Source organism: Anser cygnoides, chromosome 21, assembly GCF_040182565.1.
Source record: "Anser cygnoides isolate HZ-2024a breed goose chromosome 21, Taihu_goose_T2T_genome, whole genome shotgun sequence".
Taxonomy (NCBI): domain Eukaryota; kingdom Metazoa; phylum Chordata; class Aves; order Anseriformes; family Anatidae; genus Anser; species Anser cygnoides.
Genome location: NC_089893.1, coordinates 4,319,386 through 4,345,736, shown reverse-complemented (window position 1 = coordinate 4,345,736; position 26,351 = coordinate 4,319,386). Strand labels below are relative to the sequence as shown.

Below are 26,351 nucleotides of genomic sequence, written 5' to 3'. Positions count from 1 at the left end.
ACCAGTCTTAGAGTTTTGAGGATCAGATTCTGGATGTTTTTTTAGTACGTACAGCCGGTGACGTGCAAGAGCCGGGTACGCTCCTCCGAAGGCAATCAAACCACCTGGCACCTTGGCACCAGCATCCAGAGACTGCCCCTCGCGGGCTGCTGTGGCTGACAGAACAGCACTGTAACCACATCCAGCACACGGCACAGCAGCAGGAGCAGGAAAAGGATTCAACAGCAATGCAAATGTCACCCCTGGGGACAAGGCAGCTAGCCTCAGGGAGGAGAAGTGCAACTCCCAAGACATGCACATGGAAAAGGAGAGCAGAGTGACTAATCCCAGTCTGTGGTTTACAGAGACCTCTGCCTGCTCTGAGACTCTTTCTGTCATTCCTCCCATTTTGTGTGTTACTGCTCCCTGGATTAGAATTCTCATGAAATACCTGGCAGTGAAATAATCACTGTGCAAGTATGCATGCGTATAAATAGTTGTGGGAACAGAAGGCTTACGGTCACAAAGGAGCTTCCATGCCTCATCCTCTCACCTGTATTCCAGGAGCCAGTCTTTCATCCCCAGAAATGCACAGCCTGGGTCTAGTTAGTTTGTTCCAGGGCTGGGCTGGGGGCAGAGTATGTGCTTGCAGACAGAGGCTCAATATACATCCAAAAGCAACTCCAACCTCTATCTGCTGCAGAAGCATTCTGGATTTCCAGGCCCTCCCTCTGAGGTCAGACCAGGTACACGCACAGCACGCTCAGCTGGGATGCCCGCGGGGAGGCTGAGGTGCACCCAGAGCCGGGAGGGGACACGGCCAGGACAGCGACCCACACTGACCAAAGGGACATCCCGTCCCATCTGGGGCCGTGCTCAGCAGGAACAGCTGGGGTGAGGATGGAGGCAGGGGGACGTGGGGAGTGATGGCGTTTGTCTTCCCAGGGAGCCGTCAGCGTGATTTCCTGGGAGAGGCTGAGCACCTGTCTGCTGATGGGAAGCAGCCAACGTGTCCCTTGGTTTAGTTTGCTTGTGCACGTGGCTTTTGCTTTACCTAGTAAAGCTGTTTGTGTCTCAACCCGTGAGTTCATGCACTTTTACCTTTCTGATTCTGATTCACCTTTCTGATTCTCTCCCCTATCCCACCTGGGGACAGTAACTGAGCGTCTGCATGGTGCTGAGCTGCCTGCCAGGGTTAAACCACGACAAGCACAAACAGTAAGAGCATTCAGCAGCATGCAAAACACCACATAGACATCATTCCTCTTCTCGTGGGTTTCTCCCACGGGTGACCAAGATAACAGCTCACCCATTGCCCTAAAGCACAGTTGGGTCTAGCAGCATCCCCAGGAATGCAAAGATTCAAAACCCAGAGTAGTGTCTGAAGGTTACAGCTCTGACATTTTAAGGAGCAGCAGGGCTTGGAATGAAGCAGTTTGATGGTATCATATCCACTTTGTTTTCAAGCCTGTAAACTGAGAGCACAAGTTATCCTATTGAGCAATACATACACGATCGTCCATTGCTTTGTTAAACTCTTCTCTCCCTGGGAAGAACAAACACAGCAGCCAATGCAAGTTACAACCTTGCAGAGTTATTGCTCCCAGGACTACTGATTAAATCAGCTGCCATTCAGTTTGCTGTAAAAACAAAAACAAAAACAATTTGTCCTGGGAGAAAGCAGCATGTACAGAGAGCTACAGAGCGCAATGGGGTACTGGATGAAGCTCCCTGTTACCGAGAGGCGTAGTGTTACCCCAGTGCCTGACACTAACACTCAGCTTAAGTTTTAGCAGAAAAACATCTGTCTCTTACAGCCTGCCATGCACACCAGCATTCATCTGCCCTCTGTTTGCATCCTCAACAGAGAGGGCACGAGCTACACAAACCGAAATCCACTTGTACCTGCAAGTGGCCTTTCCCCATGCAGCTAAGACTCGGGTTATCTTGTTTTCAAGGGAGAAACAATTTTTCCACCCACCAGCTCCACACAGAACAGGGACAAGAGTCTTGTTTCCGGGTCACTCTTTAAAATTCAGTCCTGCAATGAAATTAGACATACCTCGCCCATACCTTAGGCAGGTCCCATTTCCGAATGGCATTATCAGGGTTGGGACAGGATGTTTCTTGCTGCGCATCCCACAAGCCATATCCAAACAGTACTGCTAATCTGCTCCTCTCAGTCTACCTATGTAAATACAAGTGTTTAATAACGTGAGATGTAACAACCAGCTCCCTTCGAACTGCGAAGGCACCCAGCAAGAGAAGCCTCAGCAGTCTCCTTCTCCCTTGTGCTCACTGCTTAAGCAGCAAGAGCCAGCCTGCCAAAAGTGAGGCCAATTAATGAGAACCACGTCTGACATCTGATTTCCAGAGAAACTTCACTAAACGAGGAGTCACTCATTAATGCACAATATTAATCACTCATTAATGCACAATATTAAGGAACAATAAAACTGGTGTGAATTCAAAAAGGTTTATCAGCAGATTCTAGTCTAATCTGCTGAACACAAAGTATTTCCGTTTGGTTTTGATTAATCAAACATCCAGCTAATGATGCTAAATGAGCAGTTCTTATTTGGACTGAAAAGCACTCAGCGCCATCTGAGGCACATGTCTCCAGAACGTTTTATCTAGACAGAAAAAACGTTTGAGGCCACATCTAGGCTCTTTTCACTGATGAGCTTTGAGATTTACCCAGAGATTAAAGCAGCAGCCACAGATGTGAGAAAGGGCTGAAACCACAGGGTAACTTCAGAAACAAAACCTAGAGCACCCACCATTCACTGAAGCTCAAGCACACTCACTGCTGGAAAAAACTTCTGTGGTTCATAGGCACATGTCCACCAGGACCCGCCTGTATTTCCTGGATCTGGCCAAAGCTAACAGCAAAACCATCAGAGATGTCACCTGCACATTTGCTCTAGTGACCGTAGCATCAGGCTCACAAGTCTGTCCAGGTCCCCCAAAATCAGCATGGCCATGTTGGCCAGGTCTTTCTCAACAGAGGAATGACCCTATACTTTCATTACCTGACAAATTAGGTATTTTGGTTCCTTTCATGAATTCCTTTGGTACGTACAAGAGGCAAGAGAGGCAAAAATGAACCTGAAGTGGAGAAGGACGCAGACAGATTGAGTAACAACCGCAGTGCTTGCAGGGGCCCTGCTCCCTAGGGAGGAGCAGGTGGCAGGTCTCGTCTTGCTCCGCACAGGTGGAGGCTTGTACCAGGCTTTTGGTCCCCCTCTTAGCTCCGACTTTTTGTTCTGCTGGTATTATTGGAATGATAACAAAGAGACTACATATTTAATCTGCCAATTGGCATTTCTTTCGCTAGGTAAATATTTAATTCTTTCTTTTTTTTTTTTTGGTAAGACCTCCTTGCTTGAGTTGTACTTCCATTAGCCTCTTGACCCTGGATAAAGAGGAGTAAACTCCAAGCAACCTGTATTTTTGCATTTTCTCATTTTCCTACACAAACTTACCCCCAAGTCAGTTACATACCCCAGAAAGTTGCATCATCTCCCACCTCTGCTCCTTGATGGACGTTTTTTTGGAACGTGCGCTGCAGCAATACAGCACCTGTGCTGTGCCTTGGCTCCGCTAGCAAAGCCTTGCTGGAAACAGTGGAGCTTCCCTAATTCAAAGCAGCTAAATGTGGTCTGAAGGGAGACAAATTCACTTTCTGGAGATAAAACAACTTCTTGTGGGCATTTCCATCAGCTGGTTCCTGGTCTCTAAGGGAGTGATCAGAATGACCCTCAAAAATAAAAAAAAGCTGTGTACTGTACTATGGAGTCATTTGCTCTTTACATTTCTCCTGTGCCTGCGTTATTCTTAGACAGAAGGAGTTGCTGACAGAGGTAAGAACTCTGGCACAAAAGAATGAAATCTTTTAAAAGCAGAAATTGCAGGGGCGCTAGCTGCAGCATAAGGAAGTAGTACTGGAATTTACCTTGCAATACAACTGACAAAGAAGAGTTAGATGCAGGTTTACATTTCGTGGAGAAATTAGGTCAGACTCCACAAAACGTGAAATGATTTATGTTAATGAAACATTAACTCACAACAAGGGGGAAGACATTGGTGCTTTCATGGGAACTTATTGCTCAGGAAAAAAATAAACGTGGCAATAAACCAACCCAAACAATCACCGAGCTAAACTGGTTTGGGCTGAGAGTCTGATCCTCAAAAGCTGTCAGATCATTCACTTATTTATTCATGGCTCAAGCAAATGACACGAACTATAGCAAGAACAATCCTATGTACATATCGCCTACCACTAATAAATATGTCTCTGTAAAATATACCTACTCAGGGGCAGCAATCTTCTCATTTGTCCTCTTAGACAAGTTTTCAGGAGACGTCAGCTCCACAGAACGCAGATTTATTCACAGACTTCTCGAAGGGCTATGAGACGTGTGGTGTTCACCTCCTTTGCCCTGTGGGGTGTGCTTTGCTCAGCTCTGGACCACTGCTCCACATTTCTGCCTGTTTCGCAGCTGCAGCCAGATGTTGACAAGCTGTAGGTGTGTTGTCATTCAACAACTGCTGTGAGGATTCAAGAGTTCAAAGCCATACAACTGCTAGAGCACACATCCACTCCTGGAATTCTGCTATCGAATACTTTGCAAGCTGCATGCAAAAGCTTTTAATTCAGCCCTCTGTGTTTCCTTAGGCTAGGGTTACCACCAACATCTCCGACCACCTTCAGGCTTTCCTTGCCTCCAACATAAAGGGAATGCAGTTCTAAAATATCAGGGGGAAGCAATAATTTAAATGCTTACTGCTTCAAGCACATGCTGTCTATAACAACAGGAATAGGCCTCAAAGATCAACAAGAGTTCTCTTAAACTTAAGTGCTGGGCTGAGACTAACATTGCCTTTACCATCTTGTATAACTCTGCTCTTCGGCCCCTGTGAGATCCCTTGTACGTCCCCATCTTATTGTGGTATTTCTCCAGAAATTTAGTGCCTGAGCTTAAGAGAAAATAAAGGTTTGGTTATTAAAGCTATGTTACAACTGAGATGTGCACTCACAAGACTCTTAGAGATCAGGCTATTCTACTACAAAGGAACTGGATGCAGCTGAATATATTTCTTAGCTTTGTTGATTAATAAGGTGTACTTCCTTATTTTTAGATAAATACCAGATGTCACAATTATTAAAGGAAGCTAAAGAGCAATACTGTACACAACCTTGAACAAATAAAGTAGTTCAATACTCTCCACGAAATTTTACAGAGTTGTTTTTCAAGGTTCTGCTCTTATTCATTGTGTTATTATCCAGAGATTAGCACAGCAATGTCTGGATCGGGTTTCACAGTGAAGTGTTAACTTCAGATATCATGAACTTGATTTTCTGGGATAAGAGGGGTTTTGTTTGTTACGTCCTCTCAGCCAGAAGCTTATGAAATTTCTGATGTTGATTTCTACAGTTAAAAAAATAAATAAAAGAAATGATTTCCCCACTTGTAAAGTGACTGGTTAGGTCTTTAGTAAGAGCCCTTGAGATTTACAGATGGAAAAAAAAAATAAATTTAGTTACTATTATTACCTGAATGTGAAACACTTCTCTGGGTACCACACAGAGAAAGAAGCATTTTCAGATCTGCATGAGACCACCCCTTTCTTTTCTTATGCAGCCATGGTAGGGCTGCACTAACTGACCTCAGTGGGAGTCATTTCCCTGGTGCTGAAAAAAACCTGGATGAAGTCCACTGGGAGCAAAATGAAATCTCAGGGTATGGGAAAAGGATGCTGAAACCTGACCCCAGATTACAAGCCATTGTTGTCCGCGACTTTCACTGGTTTTGCTCAGGAGGGAAAAGTGGATTTAGGGCCTTTATTTACTTGTCTCCACTTATGTATTATTTTAATTATTAACCTTAAATAAGTAAATTGTTATGTAGCTAATTTGCAGTTAATAGGGGGACATTTGCTGTTCGGTCCATCTCAATTCTTTTGTGACAAATCGGCTGCCTCTCTCTTTACAGCCTCCCCAACACGCAGATGTTAAGGAACATCGTTTACGTGGATTTTATTTGAGATGAGATGTTCTCTGAGGTTGTGGAAGCGTGAAGTTTCTAACCAACATCTCCAGTTAACATTAAAAGGTTTCGGAGGTCCTTTCAAAGGCAGTAGAAATCAAAAATCAAGGGACTAAAGTATGCTGGAAGATAGTTGTGGGCTAACAGAAGTGGCATTTGCCTCACAATCATCATTAAACTGAGCAGCTGTATTCTAACACAGAAATGGCACTTTGAGCCTTACCTCCCTTCAGCCCTGACCTGAAAGAGCTCGTGCTCTTTAGATGCAGAGATGCATTTGAAAGCACGTCTTCAGCCATCCCACAGACAATTACAGGCCTTACCTTCATGCTTACGTGCAGCGCGTTATATACGTGAACATCTCATAGCTACCCAAAATCTCCATTTTAGTGTTTTCTCACCTCACTGCTGCCCTGTTATCAGACCAGATGAGAACCATCAAATCCTTGTGCGTGCCAGAACCTAGTCCATGTCAAGCCCAGCCAGATGCATTCGGCTATTCACGCATCGCACATCTCTGAAGAGCAAACACGACACCCTTGTGGATAAGCCTAGCTCGATGTGAAAACTGATGTACCAAGAGACTTCATGGAATATTTAACCACCATAAACAAAAAAAGTGGAAGGGCCCCAATTCAAATAGCGCATGTTTATGCTTAATGTCAGGCTTGCACTTAATTTCCTAACTTAAGTGCTTTACTGAATCCCTGCCAGAAAAGGCAGACCAAAGACAGCTACAAGATAAAACACAACAACGAGTAACCTTGTATCCTGAAATGACATTCTCCACTAGATCACCATCAAGTCTGAGCTTAAGCAGAGGAATAAATAAATAAATAAATAAATAAAGCATTTTATAACCATATCAGTCATGACAGGACAAGAATAAAGAAAAAGGATTTGCAAATAAAAGTATGAAAATAATCTTAAAAGTTAGTATTTGGGGGCTCAATTTCTCCACCTTTGTTCACGTGCAGTAACTCACTTCTCAATGTAAGCAAGCAAAACTGTGCAAGGAGCAACATATGGCTGTGTCTGTCAGGGACAGGACTTAGAAGACAAGAGAGGCAGCGTTATGAAAGAGTTGGAGAAATGGAGTATTTTGACTGGCTGCCAGCCATGTCATTGTATTTTAATAACTAAGCAAGTAAATGATCCTTTAAAAAGAAGACTGTAAATAGAGAAGGTGGCTCATGTACCCTGTGTCAAAAAGAATACGTGTTTGTGGCTCTAGCTCACGGACACAAAATATTAACCCTGACTGTGCATCATGAAATTGAATTTATCTTCCGCAGAGCCAGCAAAAGGCCTCTGTTTTCCTGAGGTGCTCCTTCGGTCTGGATGCACAGGTCTAAATTAGATTCATACCCAGCAAGAATCCCTAAAAGATGCAGGGAAACAAAAAGGAAAATTTTAAAAGGCGTGAACACCAGGAAGCAGAATAATTCAGTCTGGAGATTCAGAAAAGTAGAGATGGTATGAAAATTGGGGAGCAGCTACGGTATTTATAGCAGGATATTACAGAGACGGAGCGAGAGGCAGCTGCCTTGCCATGCAGAGAGGCCTTGGGTTAGCCAAGACACCCGCAGGGGGCTGGTAGGTCTGTCACAGCACCCGCAGGAGACCTGCACTGTCCCGAGAGCTGTGGGGCGCTCAGGCTCTCTAAAATGACACAACGCCAAGTTCAGGCATGTGAGTCGAGCTCACGTCAGAATCTGCACCACAGGCCCTTGTATCCTGCAAAATTCACATTAAACGAATCTTTTATCAATCTTTTTGAGATTAATAATTTCACCAGAGCTTCCATGTAGGCTGTTCTTACTTCCTATCTAAGATCAGCTGCATTTTAGAGAGCACTGTCCCTTTCACCCTGACTTCTAGTTACAGTTCACAGTGAAACCATCAGCCAGTTCAGAAACTAACACAAATATATGACAAGTCTGAGTCAACAATTTTACAAAGAGAAATTAATAAAAATGTTATTTCTGCCATATTCCTCACTGATGTATATTCTAAAACAAATGGTTGAAAACAGGGAAATACATCAGTTTGGTGTCAAGATGGGATTCGGAAACCCTCCTATGGATTTCCCTTTATACTTCAGAAATATTGGTGCTCCTTGCTGATCTCTCTTCTGTTTAGGTGGCTTTGTTTATTTATTTTTCAATCTGATGCGTCTTGTTTGCTAGGGAGGGATTCCTTCAGTCTAATTCACAGCACCATCTAGTGACAGAAGCTAGGATCTCAGGAACAAAATTTGTATTTCTCTTGCTTTTCTCAGCTTGGTTTTAATTCTTGGAAATGACAAGGATAGAGAAAAATCCAAATAAATTCTCAGTCAGTGAGTAGAAATGAGGGAGGCTGTACCGAATCAGCAGAAATCTGGGCTGAAAACTTACTGGTTTAGCTGCCTAGTTGCACCAAGTAAGTTGAAGTCGCTTTAGGGAGTTCACTGGATCAGGTCTAAATGCTTTCCTGAATTTGTGGATTCTGCACAGGATGCCAGGATAGTTCTAATAAGTAAAAACCACAGTAAATCTAACCGCACTAGAAGTCTTGAGGCTACAAACGTGAACCCCAAATTCCTGGAAGCAAATGGGCAAATAAACACTGACCTCAGTAGGTACAGAGCGGCCTTAACGGAACATCAAAAGTCTTTTCCACACAAAGATTCACGATCTGTTCGTATCACAGCGTGTCACTGCTCAAAATACCTGCTCACGCCTGCAAACATGGATCAGTTTTTGCTAACTCCTGTCAGCCTGCTACAACACATAAGCTGGATCGTTCCTCTCCAGAGCTCAGCAATGGTTTTGCCTGGGTCATAAGCCTGTTCTACTTCATCAGCTACAGGTAACAACAGACTATGATGTATTTTATTCACTAGCCCTAATTTAAAGCCCTCAGGGAAAGCAACCTCTTTCTCTTACCAAACCAGTATGTGGTAGTACTTTTCAGCTGAGAAAGCAAATACAGGCTTTTTAAAACAGGCTTCAGAGCCCAGATCCATTCTCTACAGGTCCTAAAGGTTCACCTTGGCAAAGAAAACAGGAAAGAAAAAATTGAGGAAACATCTGGAAAACCTTTCTTGCAACAGTTTTCTAAAGTTTGTCTGAATAAAAAAGTTTTCTTATGAAAAAAAAATGCTTAAAAGGAGACGCTCCCAAAGGCAGACCCATCACAATTTTTCAAATAACAAGATTTTCCTCTTTTCAGTTTGTATTTATGTAGGCCCCTAAGTTTAAACTTCTGCTTTCAGCTTTGCTGGGTAGTTGTGATGGATATAGGTTGGTGAAAATCTGTGCCAGAAAACTGAGGAACGAACAAGGTTTTAATACCGCATCTGGCTGGTTATTCAGAAAGCTTGGGATTAGGTGATCAATTCCATAATGGATTTGTCAAGTGAGTAAGACAGAAAGAACATACACCGACAGCTCATCTGTGCCCATGGGAGGTCACTGTTGCTTCACAGAGTGGATCAGATGTGCTAACTTTAGGTTAACAGCACAGTTCAGATCAGAAAAACCAAGAAACCACTTTCTCTATAAGAGTTCTGAGTTTCTCTCCTTAATTACCTTCTCCAGAAATACACCAGAAAGCAAACATACAATTAAACGCTTTTGAGTCAGGAATGATATTTCTCAGAGCTGTACTAAGAGGAAACCAAATCACATGCCCTACAAATGCACTGAAAATAGAGATACCAGAAAATAGCTTCTTCATCCTCAACAGCCTGCAATTCTTTGATATCTGTCCACACAGCTCAGAAGAGAGCTGAATACCATCAGCAATTAGCGGCATCCGATCGCTACACTCAGTGACGCTAGAAATGAATGTCACACAGCATCAGCAGGAGAAACAGCTTAACTTGTCACGGTGTGAAGAGGTGCAAACAGCGTGAGAAATTTCTTGGTTCCTAACTGTGGGGGACTGAGTCAAACCGGCAGTCTAACAGGAGAGAAAATTCATCATCGTTGAATAAAAGGTATTTCAGGGAAGTAAAAATAGTCTGAACATGCCATCCCTGTCAGTGCTGGGGAGCTCTGAATCCAAGGAAAACATTTAGAAGTAACCATGGGTCATCATTAAAGATGAGTCATTGGCAGGCAATTATTGGGAATTTACAACAAAAATCACGCAAAAAGTTACAATGACATCGTCAATTATGCCTTCAGTGGAGCTGCAACCCACTTTTACTCTCCTGCCTTCGCTATAAATGTTCACCTTCCGCAGCACAGACTGCTCTGCAGGCCAGACTTTCACAAGCTGGGGTGCCCTCAGCCCTCACGCATGTGGCAGCGGGAAGCACGTGGGGAAATAACTGCGATCTGCACAAAGCAAGCAGCCTCCCTTCTTCGGGACTGAGTCAGGTCTGCTGGAACCGAGGAAATGAGCAGGGACCCTTCTGGTACCCTCCCTTCCTAGGAAGGGTTGTCATTCCAGGGGAAAGCATAGAGGAGATCACAACACGCAGTGTCACTAAGGAACGGCAGAAAGTACCTAGAAGATAAAAGATATGAAGGTGGACCTTGTCCGTGTCATCTGAAGGCAAAACAGAGCGTGAATGCTTACCGAAAGACAACAATCACTGAGTGCAAACACACCATCTGTCATCTAAAGACTTCAGAGCCCTAAGAAAGCAGACCTCAGTTACCAGGGAACGCATTTCTAGCAGATCTGAGCGCCTTTGCGACTGGCAAGGCAAATTCGTTTTGTTTTGCAACCCTGTTTTGTACTGCAGCAGGAGACAAGGTGAGTTCATACTTCATGGTCACCAACATGACTAAGAGCTACTCGGGTTCGGTTGCACGGCCCTGACCTCTGTCATTAAAAGTTTCTTTCTTTCTGAAGCATCATCTCCCGGCTGCCGTCAGCAGAGACCCAAGACGCAATTACCCAGTGGCCTGTCCCAGCATGGCAAATCGGGTATTCCTGTTTGCTACAAAAATGTGAGACTGAGACCAAATAGCAATGTCACAAGGCCATTTCGGTGCTGGCACAGATGCAAGATCTTAGAAATATGCACATTTAGAGCACAGCATAACTTAAACTTGTCACTGAGGGCATGCAGATGGCACCGCTGCATCACAGCACGGATTCCCAGGAGGGACACTCGGAAGGAAAATTCCAAGCACGTGCTCTCCACTGCTTCTGAATATTAAGGTCGTTATTCAGTGATTACCTGTTAAATTACTGGACAATCATTAAGTTCAAGGCCTACTTGCACAGTACAATGTTCACCCTTACCGAGAATTATGTGCAGCAGCTATGTTTTATTTACATTCTAATCAGACCCTGGAAGCTCGTGCAGGGAAAAGCCTTGTGCTTGCTTTCTGCACTAGTGCAGATTCAGCCCACCATCCCCGATCCCTACACGCTTGAAAGAGAGCATTAATAAAGGAAACCTTTGCAACAAGGGAGTTCTTAGTTGGGTGAGTTAACAGTTGGCAAAACAGCAGCATGGAAGGGGAAAGACGGACAAAAACCTACCCTAGCAAATGCCGTTAAAGTGGGTGTGTGCAGTAAAAAACATGTAGCAACAAGGGATGAAGGAAGCTACAGAGCATTCATCCTGCATTGAAAGATATAAAAGGAGCTGCACCCACTGGCAGCATAACCTGAAAGTTTACATGGAGAGAGGTTGGCAGAGCTGCCCATCGTAAACCAATTAGACAGGAACTGCCGTAACTACAGTTAGCCACCGGGAACTTCCAGACGGTGACGGCCGTTTTTCTGAAAATATGGCATTAGCACACTCAAAAAGGAAAAACATTCCCCAACGCAAAGATCTGGCATGCCATTTTTCCCCCAGGGGAGGGCAAACAGAAGACAGGAGGCACAAACCAGTCTTTCCTAAAGGCTCATGCAGCTGTTTATGACCAAACCTGTGTCTTGACCTCATCCCCTGCAACCATCACTGAGGACCTTCACCCAGACGCTCATACTCGTGCCCTCATTCCTTACATTCTCAATGCTTGAAATTTTCTCCCTCTCTTCAATAAACTGTAAAGAGTAGGTTAAAGGAGCAGAAATCACTAAAGATACCGAAGATGATGAAAACAGTCTATGCCCTGGCTAGAAAATACTTTTTCCAACGGGGGTTTCATTGGGCTATTTGCTAAACGGTTCTGTCCATAGCTGTGGGAATCGGGAGGTACCAACTGAAGTAGTATCTACAGATCCTAGAAAGCCTTATTATCAATCTCTCTACTTGCTGTGCATGCTTAAACTTGCCTTGCCTTGATGTCTGCAGGAGGACATGACTTGTGGCATTCTCAGGGGGTCCAAATTTAAAATTGCCATTGACAGAACAGAGATGCAGCTGTGAGCAGACAGCTCATTTCCAGTTTGGTCCGATTCTAGTAACATTTGTAGAATAAGACTCATAAGAGCTATTTAAAATTACAATGCTAAAACGTTTGCATAAAATATCAGATACCTGTAGAATTCAGAGGTAAAAGAACCACAAGATTCCCAGTTAAACAAATGCAAACCCTTGGAGTCAGTTTCTTGTAGGGTCCACATTCCAAGGTTTTTGTTGCCAGTTTTGCAAAACTGCTTCTCTTCTCATGGCTACAGGAATGCACTTTGGTCTTTTCTGTACCAAAAAAAAAATGAGGTTAATTCCTGCTTTCACTGTGAATGTAAGAGCATATTATAAACAAGCAGTGAAATCTGTTCAAGATATGGGTTGGATTACAGGAGAGAATACAAGGATGAGAAATCTCCAGTGCAATTTACAACCCAATAAACGCAATGATTCATTGCAGCAATTTCCTGTGTGCAGTGGGCCAAATTCTCCCACCTCTACAAGCGTTGAGTAGTTCCCTAAGCGACGCCTCATCCTACCGAATAGAACAGTAACATTTATAGAAAAACACACTGCTTCACGTCGCTCTAAGGAAGGCAGGACTGAACCCTGGCTCCAGCTTGTCCTAGACTCACGCAATCAACGAGGCAAACTGGGCGAGACAGGAGGAAAGTATTTATTGAAGCAGAAAAGAGTATGTCCTTCATTAAAAGCAGATCTTCTTTGTGGCTTGTTAGAGAGAGAAATAATCTTCTAACCCCTGAAATATCATTTAACCAATCACTTCCCTTGGGCAAACTGCTTACAATCCACTGTGGGAGAAATGGGAACATTAGCTCTTACGTGTCCTTAATTTCCAAACACCACCTACAAAGCCCTGTGCGTTTCCCAGGATTGCTCCCTTGGGCCTGGTAGTTGAGACCATTGGCAGCCATGCTAAGATACGGATGGATTAGCCATGTCTCTCCCCGTGCCTTCGTATTTTGGGATCCAAACGCAGTAATGTCACGAGATCCTAGGATCTGTGGGGCAGGAAGCCAGGTAACAGCCTGCCCAGCACTGCTGCAGCGTAGCTTGGTACCTGACTCTACCCTCATCTTGCAAGCATCAAGTCTCCTAGTTCTGATCCATATCTAAATAATTCTTCCAATATTCCTGAGACTGGAGTTATTAAGTGCAGAGAAAATGGGTCACGGGGATTGTGCAGGTCTGCAGAGAGGAGTCAGTACCAATTTAAACTAAAACTGTTTTAACGTTGTTCTTAAAACTTGGTCCAGAAAGTCTGGCTGCTTTCTGGTCAGGCATACATGAGACTATGCTGTTTAGGAGTAACCTGGGGTGCTTTCCAAGACAGATATGTGAGTTGCTGCATTTGATAAGCTTTGCTATCTTTTTCCAAACAAGGAACTTGAGAGAAATATCTGTTTGAGCTCAAGCAGGTGTGTAAAATGAAATATATTTCTCAGGGACACGAGAAAGGAGTTGAAATCTGGTACAGAAGTCTCTCTGTGACAAGGAAGCATCTCCTGCAAGAAGAGTGTCCATCCACACAGATTCTTACTGGGAGCTTTAATAGCTGCACCTGCCGCAATATTTAAGCATCATTCCTTGCTATGAACAAAGCAGACAAACAAAAACCACACAAACAGAAACACTTAAATCCTTAAGTTAAATCACTTAAATTTAAAAGTGTTAAAACACTTAAATCCATATAAGTTCTCTCTCTTCACAGACCCAAAACTATGCAGCAAGTAGGGGATATGTTTCCTTAGCTGAATTTTTGTGCTTAAGGGAAGATTATTTTTGCTTCTTGAAGGCTGAGCAATAGCCCTCCTCTTACACAACCTTGAAAAAACCGCTTTTTTTTTCTTCCCCTAACACAAGAATTGACAAAACATTTGTTTCTGGATCCCTTTCTCGTTTGCACAATCCAATCTATTAGTCTAAGTCGGAGGTCTCTTTCCCTACCGGTGCTATTTGCAGTGAATCTAACAGCTTAATTGTTCTGTTTTGTACCTAGGGAAAACGACTTTTCAACTCATACTCGGTCTCTTCATGGGAAAAGTCATTTCTTCATCAGCTGCTGCTGCAGTTAGGAAAGAGGGTGGGGCCTTCCCAGGCTGACGTCCTTGAGGCCATACCTGACTATAAAGAGCGAGGGAGGGTTGCACCAAGAAACTCTCAAAAGCAGTTTGCAGTGACTGCCGGGATCCCGAGGCGGGCTTTATCCTGCGACTGCTGCAATTTGCTGGGAAGAACAGGGGAGCAAATTTGGACCCAGCTTCGAGTGGCTAACTACACTGGAGAATTAAATACGACTATCATGTGCTTGATGTGAAACTTGATTTTTTTCTTCTTTTTGCAACCAAATAAGCTTTTTTTTGTTTTTTTTTTTGACTTGAAAAGGCTCCTTTTTCATCTTTTCCTACACACACAGAGGTAATGCTGCAAACAGTCTGCATGAGTCCTGAACTACTGGTCAATCAAAACAGCAGTGAAAATGAAACCTGTGGCTACAGCCCAGGCCAGGGATCTCCACTGCCTGGAGAAACTGCCAGCCCCAAAAGCTCTTTTCAACAAAGCCCATCGTTGCCAGACTCTGGATTAACTGAACTTAACATTGCGAGCCCCGAGATCTACCCTACACCTCCACGTAAACCACAAGAGATGTTTGCTCCTGCTGGTAAGATCAAATCTTTATTCACATTTTCTATTGTATGCTGCTTTTGCAAAGTGAAAAAGTACAGTGCCTCGCAACTCCTTCTGTGCCAGCTGAGAGCTGTACTAACAGCAGCACACACTAAGTTTCCGTGCCAGTAATGTCAAACAAAGATGCATGGTGCTCTCTCCTACTCAACTCTTGTTTTTATTTTGTTGTGGTCTGCTGCTGAAGTCAGAAATTATTCCCTTTCGTAAAGGGTTGCTCAGCACTCCATTGTTTCGGTCTCTCTCTAGAATGCTGCTGCTCGTTTACAATCTGAATTGCAAGTTTGGTTCTGAATTTAACACCAATGTAATAGATATGACCTTCTGAGTTATTAATATTACCAAATCATATGAAAGTGTGTGTGATGAATCATTGCCTTTGCTGAGTTCTTCACTTTCAAGGATACATCTGGGCATGTAATCTAACCCATCATCTAGCATTTTTACTGTAAAATAGCTTGGAAGATAATAATGTGTTAGCAATTTAGCCTTTTCATAATTCTTTTCGCATGGGCCTTTAAAATGCTCTCCAAAGACTAAATCATTCTTCTTCAAAACACCAGTCTAAACCAGAAATTATTCCCATTTCTAGAGCAGTCTGAGAAACAGCCTACATTTTCGAAGTCCCAGTGTTTTAAATATTCAGCGGTAGGTCAGACATTCACAAAGGGCAGCGACCTGAGCACAGCACAGCAGCTCCACGCACATCCGTAACGCGCTGCTGGCTGCTTGGGATCCGGCACCCGCCTGCCGAAGGGGCGTCAGCCTCCCATCGCCCGCAGCAGGGAAGAGCAACGCCGCCACGTGATGCGAAACCACATCTCGTGCGGCTGGTTTCCATGCCAATCCTGCCTGCTCCGAGACATCCCTCAGCCTTGCACATCTGCACTGTGCACATCTGCTGAGCTCCTGCGCTGCACCAAGCCTGCCAGATGCCAGCAGCTACCGCAGGGTACCGCAGGTTTTTCTTACCACCGACTGTTCCTGTAACAGAAGCTGCCTGCCTGCGCTGCACACACCTTTTCGCAGCCTGCTGCGTTGTTTAATTGTTGAGTGTCGTGACCTGCACGAGGAGGGAAGCTTCTCCCTGCTCCAGCACACGCTGCTGGCTGACCCCTCAGCAGCCTGCACAGCGACCCCAGCGCCCGCCTTGTAATCGTGCATCGTCTCTGCTAACGAGCTGGGAAGATGCTGAACTAACGCAATGAAGCTATCATTTATGACGATGATAGCTGCTACTGGATGTGTTTTATAGGAAGAGGATCGTGCTCAAGGAGTGGGGGGCGGGAAGCAGCGTTACATAAAAGGTATTTCAAAAGCGATGCATTTAAGCTCCTAATCTGGGCAAGTCTTTCAAGTCTGGGGATTCAAGTCTGAGATGCAAGAAGACCTAACACAAACAATTACAGAGCAGCTTGTTTTGACGAAGACAAGCTTGTTTGGACAACTATATATATTCTCAAATAACCATTTCATTCCACTACAGAAAATCCTTGCTTCCCTTTGAATCGCGCTGTATTGACCTCGAAATACACCGAGAACCACTGTAGAAAGACTTTGGACATGGCATCACTGTCTCAGCTCTGAAACAACTCTCATTTTTCACCCCTGTCAACATAAAAAAGCACAGGACAGAGGTTCACTGCAAGAGAAGTAAGACATGGCTAAGAGGAGCACTGACCTGGACGTGCCTAAAAGCAGAGCGATGTGCTCTCAGCCAGTCTGGCAGCCCTGAGATGATGGGCAGCTAGAGGAGCTGCCCAAGGCCAAGTCTCAAGATAGCACCTTCATTTCTGCACTGCTGAAAGTGCCAAAACAGAAACATCTGATTCTTTTCCTCCTTTTTCCCAACCATCCATCTGAATTTCCTTCTGCGCTGCTCCTTATTGTCCCGCTCCCACCGCCAGTGGCACGCTTACACGTGGGACAGCCTCTCCTCTTCCTTCTCTGCAGACTGAAACCACCCCTGCTCGCTGAAGCCTGACCGTGGCCTTCATGTGGTAACGTGCAGGTTAACTCAGCTCTCTGCCTATGCCCTGAGACTGAAGATCCCACAGCCAGCTTTGGGGTTTGTTTTTGTTTGGTTGCTCCAGAAAAGAATTCCCTTTGTGAGGCCGCACAGGCGCTTGTAGCCTGAGAAGCAATGCATTGGGGTATTTGTGCAGCAGGAAGTGTTTTAATAAAAGGCCAGAGCTAAGGGACACACAGGGTGAGGTGGAAGTTTCCCACAACCGATGATGAGCATCAGAATCACAGGCTGCCTCCCAGGGTGACCTCATCCTCCCACTATTCCAAGCAGCTCAGAATTATGTTACTTTAAGCATCGTGTTATGCCTTTTCCAGAGCCTGCACTCAGCTCCAACCCCCCTCAGAAGCGTTATATGGGCGTGAGGGTGAAGATGCCGGTACGGGAGCTACTGAAAAAAATCCGGCTTTCCAAAGGCCTGGAGCCAGCTCAGAGCAAGGTAAGGACGCTGCTCGAGGTCAGGAAGGTGGCTCAGAGCTGTAGCATCCTGTACACACACGTCCCACTCCGACCCTGTGAAGTTCTGGAGAGGTGACAGCTACGGCTGCTGCTTCTTCCACCCACCAAGTTAATGCTCTTAACGAAGGTGGAGAACATACCAAATTTTACACAGAGCCTGTGCTGGGAACATCATTCCATAGTGACATTGAGAACCCATCCGTGCTCTGAACACCGTAATCCAAAGACAGCCTGAAAACAGCAGAGATTTTGCTCTAGCAACCCAGACCTGTGAACAACCTGCAAAACCAGCCCACGAAGCCGGTAGGCTCCCAGCCACCTGGTCTGCTCGAAAGGCTACGCCGCTATCTTTGTACAGCTGCCATGGGTTACCCACTCATGAAAATTCATTTGCTTACAGCCTGCTGCGCAAAGTGCATGGCGCAGGACAATTTACAAAGTTTCTGTTACGCTCTTCGCCACTGTTTCACTTTCTCTTATGTGCAAGCATCTCAAAGAGAGTTGTATTTAATAGCTGTTTTTTTGTGTGTGTCCTCAGGAAGCCTCATTAGCGAAGATGGCAACCAAAGGATCCTCAGGAAAAGCAGGTTAGGAAGCTCCTTCTTCTCTTGGTAACAGCCCCCTTCTGTAACGGGGACATCCCCGTTAAGTACCCAAGAGCTGAGCCACTTCTCTCCCAGGGTCAGTGACCCATGCCAGCTCCTAGCTCCCCTTAAATCACAGGAGCAGGACAGCTGTGTGCCAAAACCCTGTACGTTACTGGTTGTCTGGGACAAAATTCCTGATGAAAACACCTTCTGTACACTCCTCCCATAACTCAAAATAGCTTTTTTCTTCCTTTCTCTCCAGCAGAAAAGAGAAGAGTTCACCCTTATACAGAGAAACAGCTTAGACAGGTATGCATAACACCTTCAACGCCGTGCTGCCAGCCTCCCCAGGCGTATTTCATGTTCTATCACTGAGTGAGAACAGGACATTTCATGTCTGATTTCCCTCCCCCATCTTCCGCCCTCCCCGTTTTTGTTGCTGTTTCAGAGCAAGCAGAGCATTGGGCAAACACTGAAAGGCTTAGAGGACCTTGATATCCTGGTAGAGGTGCTGCAGGAAGACTTGAACAAAAGCCAACTGCAGAAGGAGTCTCTGTGCTCGGTGCCCGATGGCTTTGGGCAGGGCTTCTCCACGGACCTGCAAGCCTCTCGGTGGGAAAGCAGGGGAAGCAAGCAGGCGGCTGGTGGCCTGCAGGAGAGGCGCCACGGCTTCACCAAGTTGCAGTCCCAGTGCTGTTTTAAAGAGCACAGCTCAGCCGTGCAGGAAGAGGTACAGACTTCTTTTCACGACGGTCAGAAAAACGTGCAAGAGCCCAGCTCGCAAGGAACCTTCCCAAGGACAAGTGAGAAAGAGAGCAGCTGGTGGGTGCAGGACACACGTGCCAGTACCCAGAAGGATTTCTGGAGACACCCTGCACAGAACCCATCTCCCTGCTTTAACCCATCAGGACACTACCCGGAGGCATTTCTGGAAGCTAACGTGGGCTCTCCAGACGCTGGGGGACATGCGAAGTTGCCCTCGACTTCCTTCACACAGCAGGATCTCTCTGCCATCTCTTTCTTCCAGTTCCAGCTACACAGGGAAGAAAGTTTGCTGAGAAACATTCCAGCCGACAAACTGCTTGCACCTGATGGAAATGGCAACAGGTCTCCACTTTTTCCTACAGAAATACATTGCTTTCTATTTCCTGGGGCCTCGCTTGTCCTGAGGCTTTGCTGTAATTTCAGCTGCTAGCTGAGGGCACACCTGCAGCAAAGGCTTCCTTGCTTCATGGGAGGCTCAGATGTGCTTCAGCACCCACAGTTTTAGTCAGAATCAAAATTCAGTTATGAAAATTAGAATCCAAGTTAGGTTAGTAAAAATAGGAAGACTTCATTTTTGCAGTAGTATTGCTAGACTACAACCGACATCAGGAAAAATTCAGTCTGAACAATATTCAAGAGTGAGTTATAAATTATAGGTATTCATAAGAAAATTAAATCAAGTGAAACAAATAATTGCTACAGAAAAAGATTTGCAACAGATCTTTTCCAAGCTGCAGACACTCTCAGGAAAATTACCTTTTTTTTTATTAGTTGGCAATAAAAATGGGTGGGAGGATTACACCTAAACATACATACGCTGCCAGTTTAGAGCACAGACTTCCAAAGAACTGGGAGTGGCTGTTTTGTTAGAAATTAATTGAAAGCAAAGGTTTTATTGATCTCATTTTGCCCAGCATGGCGTCTTTATTTATTTTTTTTATAAACAACTACTTGCTTCATATCTCTTATTGTATTTAATGAAGTTCAGCTAGTTTGAAGATATTACTATCAAATCAGACTGACGGAGCATGTAACTTAATTTATAAACTGTCCTAGGCTTGGTGGAAAAGAGATTCATTCCTGTTCACGTAGAAAATTCTGTCCCCAAAGTATTCACAGATTCCACAGAAATGAACAAGGACTGCAGCGAGTTGCAGAATTATAGAGAGGTCATCAAGGGTACCTTGCTACAGGAAAAGAGAAAGTAAAAATAGTAATAATAAAAAAATCAATGCCTGTATCAGCTGCATCAGTGTTTCCTCCAGGAGGAAAGGAAGATGTGCCCACATTTACAAGAACACAAGTCTTTTCCGGTGTGAAATTCAGGAGAAATGTACTGTTTTGAGTAGTTCAGTGAGACTGAATGCACAGAAGAAATGGAGCTCTCCTACCTAGGACTGAATTATGGTTTGGAAGTACTTATTTTAAGTGCAGGAGAAAGGTTTCCCTTCTCTGGGTTTTTTCCCTGTCTTTTACCTCTTTTCCATGTACTAAAGGATGCAGATAAAAAAAAAAAAAAAGAAAAAAAAAGAAATGGAGATTGGTAGCAAAAATGAAGTGTGGAGTAGCTCTTGGACAGGCGGGAAATGGGACAACAGCAAGAACTGAGGAGCAAGAAATCCTGGCAGATAAATTCAAACAAAGCTGCAAAACCAGCACCTCCCTCATTCATACAGAAACTAAATAAACGCTTAAATACCCCAAGCTTTTGGCCTTTATGAGCCTTAACATTTCATGTTTTAAAATACACTCCCACTGTTACTTTTGAGTAATTTAACCATTCCTTTATCTCCTTCCCACTTGTTTAAAATGGTGTTTTATTCCAGGCTGCTGCACAAGGCTGTTGCACAAGGAAAAAGAGCCCTGACTTACGCACTTGCACGGAGATTTGCATCCCTAAATAAAATTGACGAGAAGGACGCAGAGAAACGGGTAGGATGCTAACTTGCAAAGAACGGGGACATTTGCTATCACACACGAATGTCTTTCAAACCCTGATAAACAACAAGCATCCTCTTAGGCAAGGAGTGGCTATGATCCTTGTGTAGAGGGGAGAACCAAAAGAGGGAGGAAGTGATCTGCACGGAGCAAATATTAACACAGCTGGGAATTGAACCCAAGGTCCCAGCTCCCCACCTCATTCTCTAGGTATTGTGGAAGGTGAAAATGGCTTTAAAGCAACGACGAGTTTCTCTCATTCTTCTCTTCTCAGACTGCATTACATCTTGCCGCAGAAAAGAACCAACACCTGATGGTCAGTGACCTTATATCCCTGGGAGCTAACATCAACGAACAGGACGGTCTGGGGAAAACTCCACTCCACCTGTGTGCAGAGAATGGCTACTTGAGAGTTTTAGAGGTAAACTGGTCATTTATGTTGTGCAACCGTAAGTGCAAGACAGAGCAAAGAAATCAAACGCATTTGATTTTGTTTAGAATACACAAGGATTTTACGTACGTGAAAATTAGCCTTGGTCTGATGTGGTTAAAGCAAGACAGCTTCAATGGGGGTATTTTGGCAGTGCCAAAATCAGAATTTATCATCTCAAAATCTTCTTGATTTCAGGTTTTGAAAAACTGCAAAGACAACGGCATGCGGGTAGAAGTGAACCTGACTGACCACTACGGTAAGAGGAAAAGCTTAGCTTAGCATAGACGCCAGAGGTTTCAAAGTACAGATTTTACCTAGGCCAAAGGATGATCAATTTCGTGTTCAAATTAAGTTCTAGGAGGCAAGCCAATCAGTCTTGACAGGGCATCCCTCGCAAATAGCCAAGCGCAGGATGGTTCACTCCAGTGAGGTGTTCAAGTGCTGGATTTGCCTGACCTGCCTGTGCTGTTCCGTTCAGGTTTAACCCCGCTGCACTGTGCTGCTCTTGCCCACACCGTCTTAGCTCTGGAATCGCAGAAAACTGACATCAATACCGACACGGGAAGGTTTCTCAGGCTACGCAAAGATCAAATTCTTGAGGGAATTAACTGCTTATTGCAAATGGGAGGAAAGCTGGAGATGCAGGTAAGAATCAGCAACAGGCTGTTCATTGTGACTTGATGCTTTCCTCTTTGTTTGCAATCACAGGTTTCACTGTCATTTGCAGGTACTAAATTCATGTCAGATTACCACTCCCTATTTACAAATTGAGGAGAATACTGAGCTGATGTGTTTGCTCCAGACCTATAAACCCAAGAGAGAGGATCCTCTTCAAGAGGTAAGTCTCTGCATAGTGACTTTTACGTAGGCTCTGGCATTTATACCCAAGAAACCAAACAGACATTACCAACAGCAATATAAGCCATACTGCTTTGTAAGCGGCAGTAGATAATGCTCCCAAGCCTTGCCCATGCTGGCTTAGGGTAGAGAATCCCTTCTTGAGGAGAAAAGCACTGTAGGAACTCTTACCGCACTCATTTGAGGGACTGCTACGTTTGCAGTATCTCCAGTTGCACGGGGAGGCTGCCGGCACACTGCTCACACCTCCCAGCAACAACAAATTCATTCCCAACGTTTCCAACAGAGGCATCTCGGCAGCAACACCAAGGGAATTCCCCCAGTCCCACTAAGGGAATGCCACCGTCCCAAATGCTGCACTATATTGCTACTTTCAGAAGCTTCTTAAAAGACAAAGAGCTGAATTTTATCATTTCCTCCATGCCTTAGCACACCCGTTCCACACCAACACCAGCCAAAGCCTGCATGGACAGAACCAAAAGACAGACGGGCTCTCCTGTGGTATCAGCATCTCTTGCTAAATTTTTGGTACAGGAATCAAGGCACCAACACTGAAAAGCAGAAGCTTGAGTGCGTAACAGAGGACTAAGATTCTAGGATGCAATTCTGCTCTGCTGAAATAATGCAGAGATTAACCTCAAAGATATGTCCAAGATTAAACAAACATTCAGTGGTTAAAACTAACAACAGCTCTTTCACTTTTTCTAGTGTCTTTTTTGATTTTACTATCAGATAAGAGCTCTCACTTGTGCATGTGTATGGAAACTGGTATCACAAGATTTTAGGTAGGAATATAAACATACAGCCATGTTTCAGGTCATTTAGGAACCTAGCTTCTTAACAGTTGTGATCTGTAGGAGATAAAACACAATAGAAGCAATTAAAATAATTTCAAGCCAGCTCATCGCTGACTGAACTGACTGATAAACAGGCCACCCCCTCCCATCTTTGGGTAAGGAGCAGAATCTGGGTTTCACACAGCAAAACCAGAACATGTTCTTAACACAAAGCACGTGTGACTTCTGCTGGAAATTTACTGTTCTGGTTTCTTCATCCACACAGAGTAACAGTTTGCTGGAGGTTCCAAGAACGCCTTGTCCCTCATCACCAGACAACTTTTCTGAACTTCTTTCCATTTCATCTTTGGACTTCATTGACATCGTTCTTAAAGGTATTTTGTGGCTGGAAAATGATTTTACCTAGTCGGAACCTTTGTTCTGAACACAACAGCTGTAACATAGTAGCCAGCTCCAGTATACTTGCTGCATTGCTATATAGCCATAATTCATCAGTTTCACATGAACTGATGGAAAAGATGCCCAGTGATTTATAATAGGCTTTGAATCAAGTCCAGAGCTCTGCTTTGCTTGCAAAGCTCCTTACCCAAAACCAAATAGAAAATAGGGCACTGAGTATTTGGCATAGGAAAGAAGACTTAACATGTTGACTGAACTGAGTATTTGTTGGTTTATTGCCTTCCAGGGAAATGCTGATAAGGCTCATTATCTGCATCTCATGGTCCACGTGCTGCAGCTGTTGCTGAAGAACAGACCAAGAACAGACAGTAAAAGTCTTCAGATGTATTATAGCTTGAACTAACTGTTGAAAATATCTCCTCAGTACCCAGAATTAAAGAGTAAACTACTAAATAGGAAAAATCCTTAAGCCATGTTTTAACAGTATTAGGCATTCAGTGTTAGATGCTCCAGTCAATCAATAGGTCTCACTTTTCTCATGAAACTGAGCGCTTGCACTTCTTTTTGGAAGTCCCTTGGAGTTGTAGGTGTTCTACATCCTGAAGCTCTGACAAGGGTTTTTACACTGCTGCCTAGTTTGAAAAAAATAAATAAATTGTATCCCTTCAAAGCCTAGTCCTGAGCGTACGAACGTACAGTCTCTACAGTCCGAACTTAATGTTCGGATGTGCTGAAAACCTCAGGCAACATCATTTTAGACATGAGCTTTTGGAAATCAGAATCTGATGGGCTGTGTTTAATGCTTTCAGTAGTCTGGCTCTCAATTTCTTCAAGGCTGGAGTTGTCACATTTCAAGGCAGTCCCATTGGAAAAAAAATCCCTCCCCCTCAAAAAAAAAAAGAAAAACCACCCACACTGTTACTGAGCATGTTTTTTCAACAAAAGTCAAGCTCTTTATTTATGCAATCAGAATTTGCCACTAGTAATGGAACGGAGGTGAAGTCTGGGACATAAAACATTTTGAGTCAGTTCATTCTTGGTGATCTAACACAGGAATATATCTTTATAATATCCAAACGTATAAAAACACCTCAAAGAATCATTTGTTGTACTGAGCAACTGTGCAAGTTAGAAGGCTAGCAGTAGCCTGAATTATTTTCTACTGCCAGATATGCAAGAATTCAACAGGATTCCTAGAAATTAGGTATTAACTGTTAAAGAGAAATCTTCCCAGACTTAACAGAATTTTAACTTCTGATTGTGAATTAGCTGGTTTCTATGAAACTTCACTGTTTGCTACATATGGAGCAATCTACATTTACATAATCTACAAAATGATTGATCCAGCAATCAGCTCACACACATACCTCCCATTAAAGTGGGAGGTTTTTCACGTGTAAGCATTGCAGGATCCAGTATTAAGTACTCAGCATGCTTGGGGAGTTTATCTTTAATGATCCCTTCAAGTTTTCTTGTTGTAAAAAGGTTTCTTTTCTCCTGTTGGATATCCTTAAGTGTTAAGCTCCAAGAGCTATGTTGCACAGCGTGAATCAAGTTTTACTGAAAAATGACAGTGTTTAAGTTAACTCCAGTGGGACTTGGGTCGTATCCTGTTTCTCATGCCCTGAGCAGCTAAACAGTGTTCTTCTGTATTGCATTACTCTGCATTTATTTTCTCTAGCGCGAATGAGACATGGTTCATCAAATTTCTTATGTATATTGTAAAATTTGTGTTGTTATTCACATAATGAGTTGTAAAACACTGGAACATTCATCCACCTCTTTCAATAGGCGTTCTGCATGTTGTAATCATATAAAGTCTTTCCTTTCCCCTTTTGGGTTTTATGTTTAAGTACAAAGATTTTCCTCTCATTTTTTTCTGTCCTCCCTATTACCACTCATTCATGTTTGCATTTTAACTCACATCTGAGCTCACAGCTCTTTTTATTCATCTGAAGAGAATTAATGAGGATCTTCTGAGTTACTCAGCCTCCATTCGTGAGATTTAAGGATCAGATCCAACATCCATTGAAACTAAAGACTTCCTGTGTTCTGTGAAAACTAAGAAATTCTGTATCACAAACAAAACCAGGAACGAAGCGGTACAGTGAACAAGCAGGGAAGTGCACCAATAAGCATTTTAAGTGAAAAAATGAATTGGTTAATGGGATATCTTTAAGAAGCGTAGAAAACTACTGTGTATGAACACAGCATAAATCAAGTTCATTTATTCACATGGACTCCATTCAGGTGAAAGGAGGACAGGAACTTTAACCTATTAGTCTGTATCATTTATTCAACATACCTAAAACTGAACTAGCCTGTGAAGTATATTCTACGAGTTATATCTTAATTGCATTGCCATTAGTAGGTACGCTTTACATTGTTTCATTGTTCCTTCCTGCCAATAAATACATGATTTCAAGCAGTATGTAACTTGTTTTTATGAACTGGTATTGCCATACTACACTCACAGCAGCACTCACTATCACAGAGCAAATCAGGAAGAGTTTAAAAAAACTGACAAGCATAAGGGTGGGTTTTTACTAGTTATTGCTGGGGGTTTTGTTCTTAGGGTACAATCATAATAAAAAAACTTCTCTTCCAGGCATATTCATCAACCCACTACCTCTAGCTAGGAACTAGAATACTATTGTTTCAATGAACTTGAAAAATAATTCCCAAAATTTTTCAGCACTGGAATTTTTGTCTACAACTGAAAAAAAAAAAAAAAAGACCTAAGGAGATTAGCAATATAAGAGTTTACTGAAAAGGCCATAGCTTTTCAGCCATTCGCTGTGGCTAACTGCAAACTCTTCTATATCAAAAGAAAATAGAAGAGGGCTTTGAACAGGAATTACTCTACATAAAAATAATTTGCACTTCTACAGCAAGATTTTTCAGATTTTTTTTCCCTTTGCCAAGAGAGAGGCCTGTTAGCATTCAGACAGGGGCTCTGCAAGTACTGCATTTTCCCTACTCCTCACGCGATTGCTACTGCAAGTGATACACCAGCTCTTTACAGACAATTGGTCTCAATAGCT

At 43.6% G+C, this 26,351-nt stretch overlaps 2 protein-coding genes across 2 annotated transcripts in view; one reads left to right on the top strand and one right to left on the bottom strand.

The window, feature by feature from the left end:
- Positions 1-26,351, bottom strand: part of POU2AF1 (POU class 2 homeobox associating factor 1) — a 79,294-nt gene that overhangs the window by 33,072 nt on the left and 19,871 nt on the right. The gene's annotated exons all lie outside the window — the stretch shown is intronic.
- On the top strand, positions 14,456-25,738 carry LOC125182763 (uncharacterized). Its single transcript, XM_066981086.1, has 12 exons — positions 14,456-15,022; positions 17,389-17,510; positions 18,069-18,117; positions 18,383-18,426; positions 18,566-19,224; positions 20,709-20,814; positions 21,095-21,241; positions 21,449-21,509; positions 21,732-21,898; positions 21,981-22,091; positions 23,174-23,282; positions 23,594-25,738. Exons 1-12 carry the CDS (start codon positions 14,782-14,784, stop codon positions 23,602-23,604), a joined length of 1,827 nt encoding a protein of 608 aa, XP_066837187.1. The 5' UTR covers positions 14,456-14,781; the 3' UTR covers positions 23,605-25,738.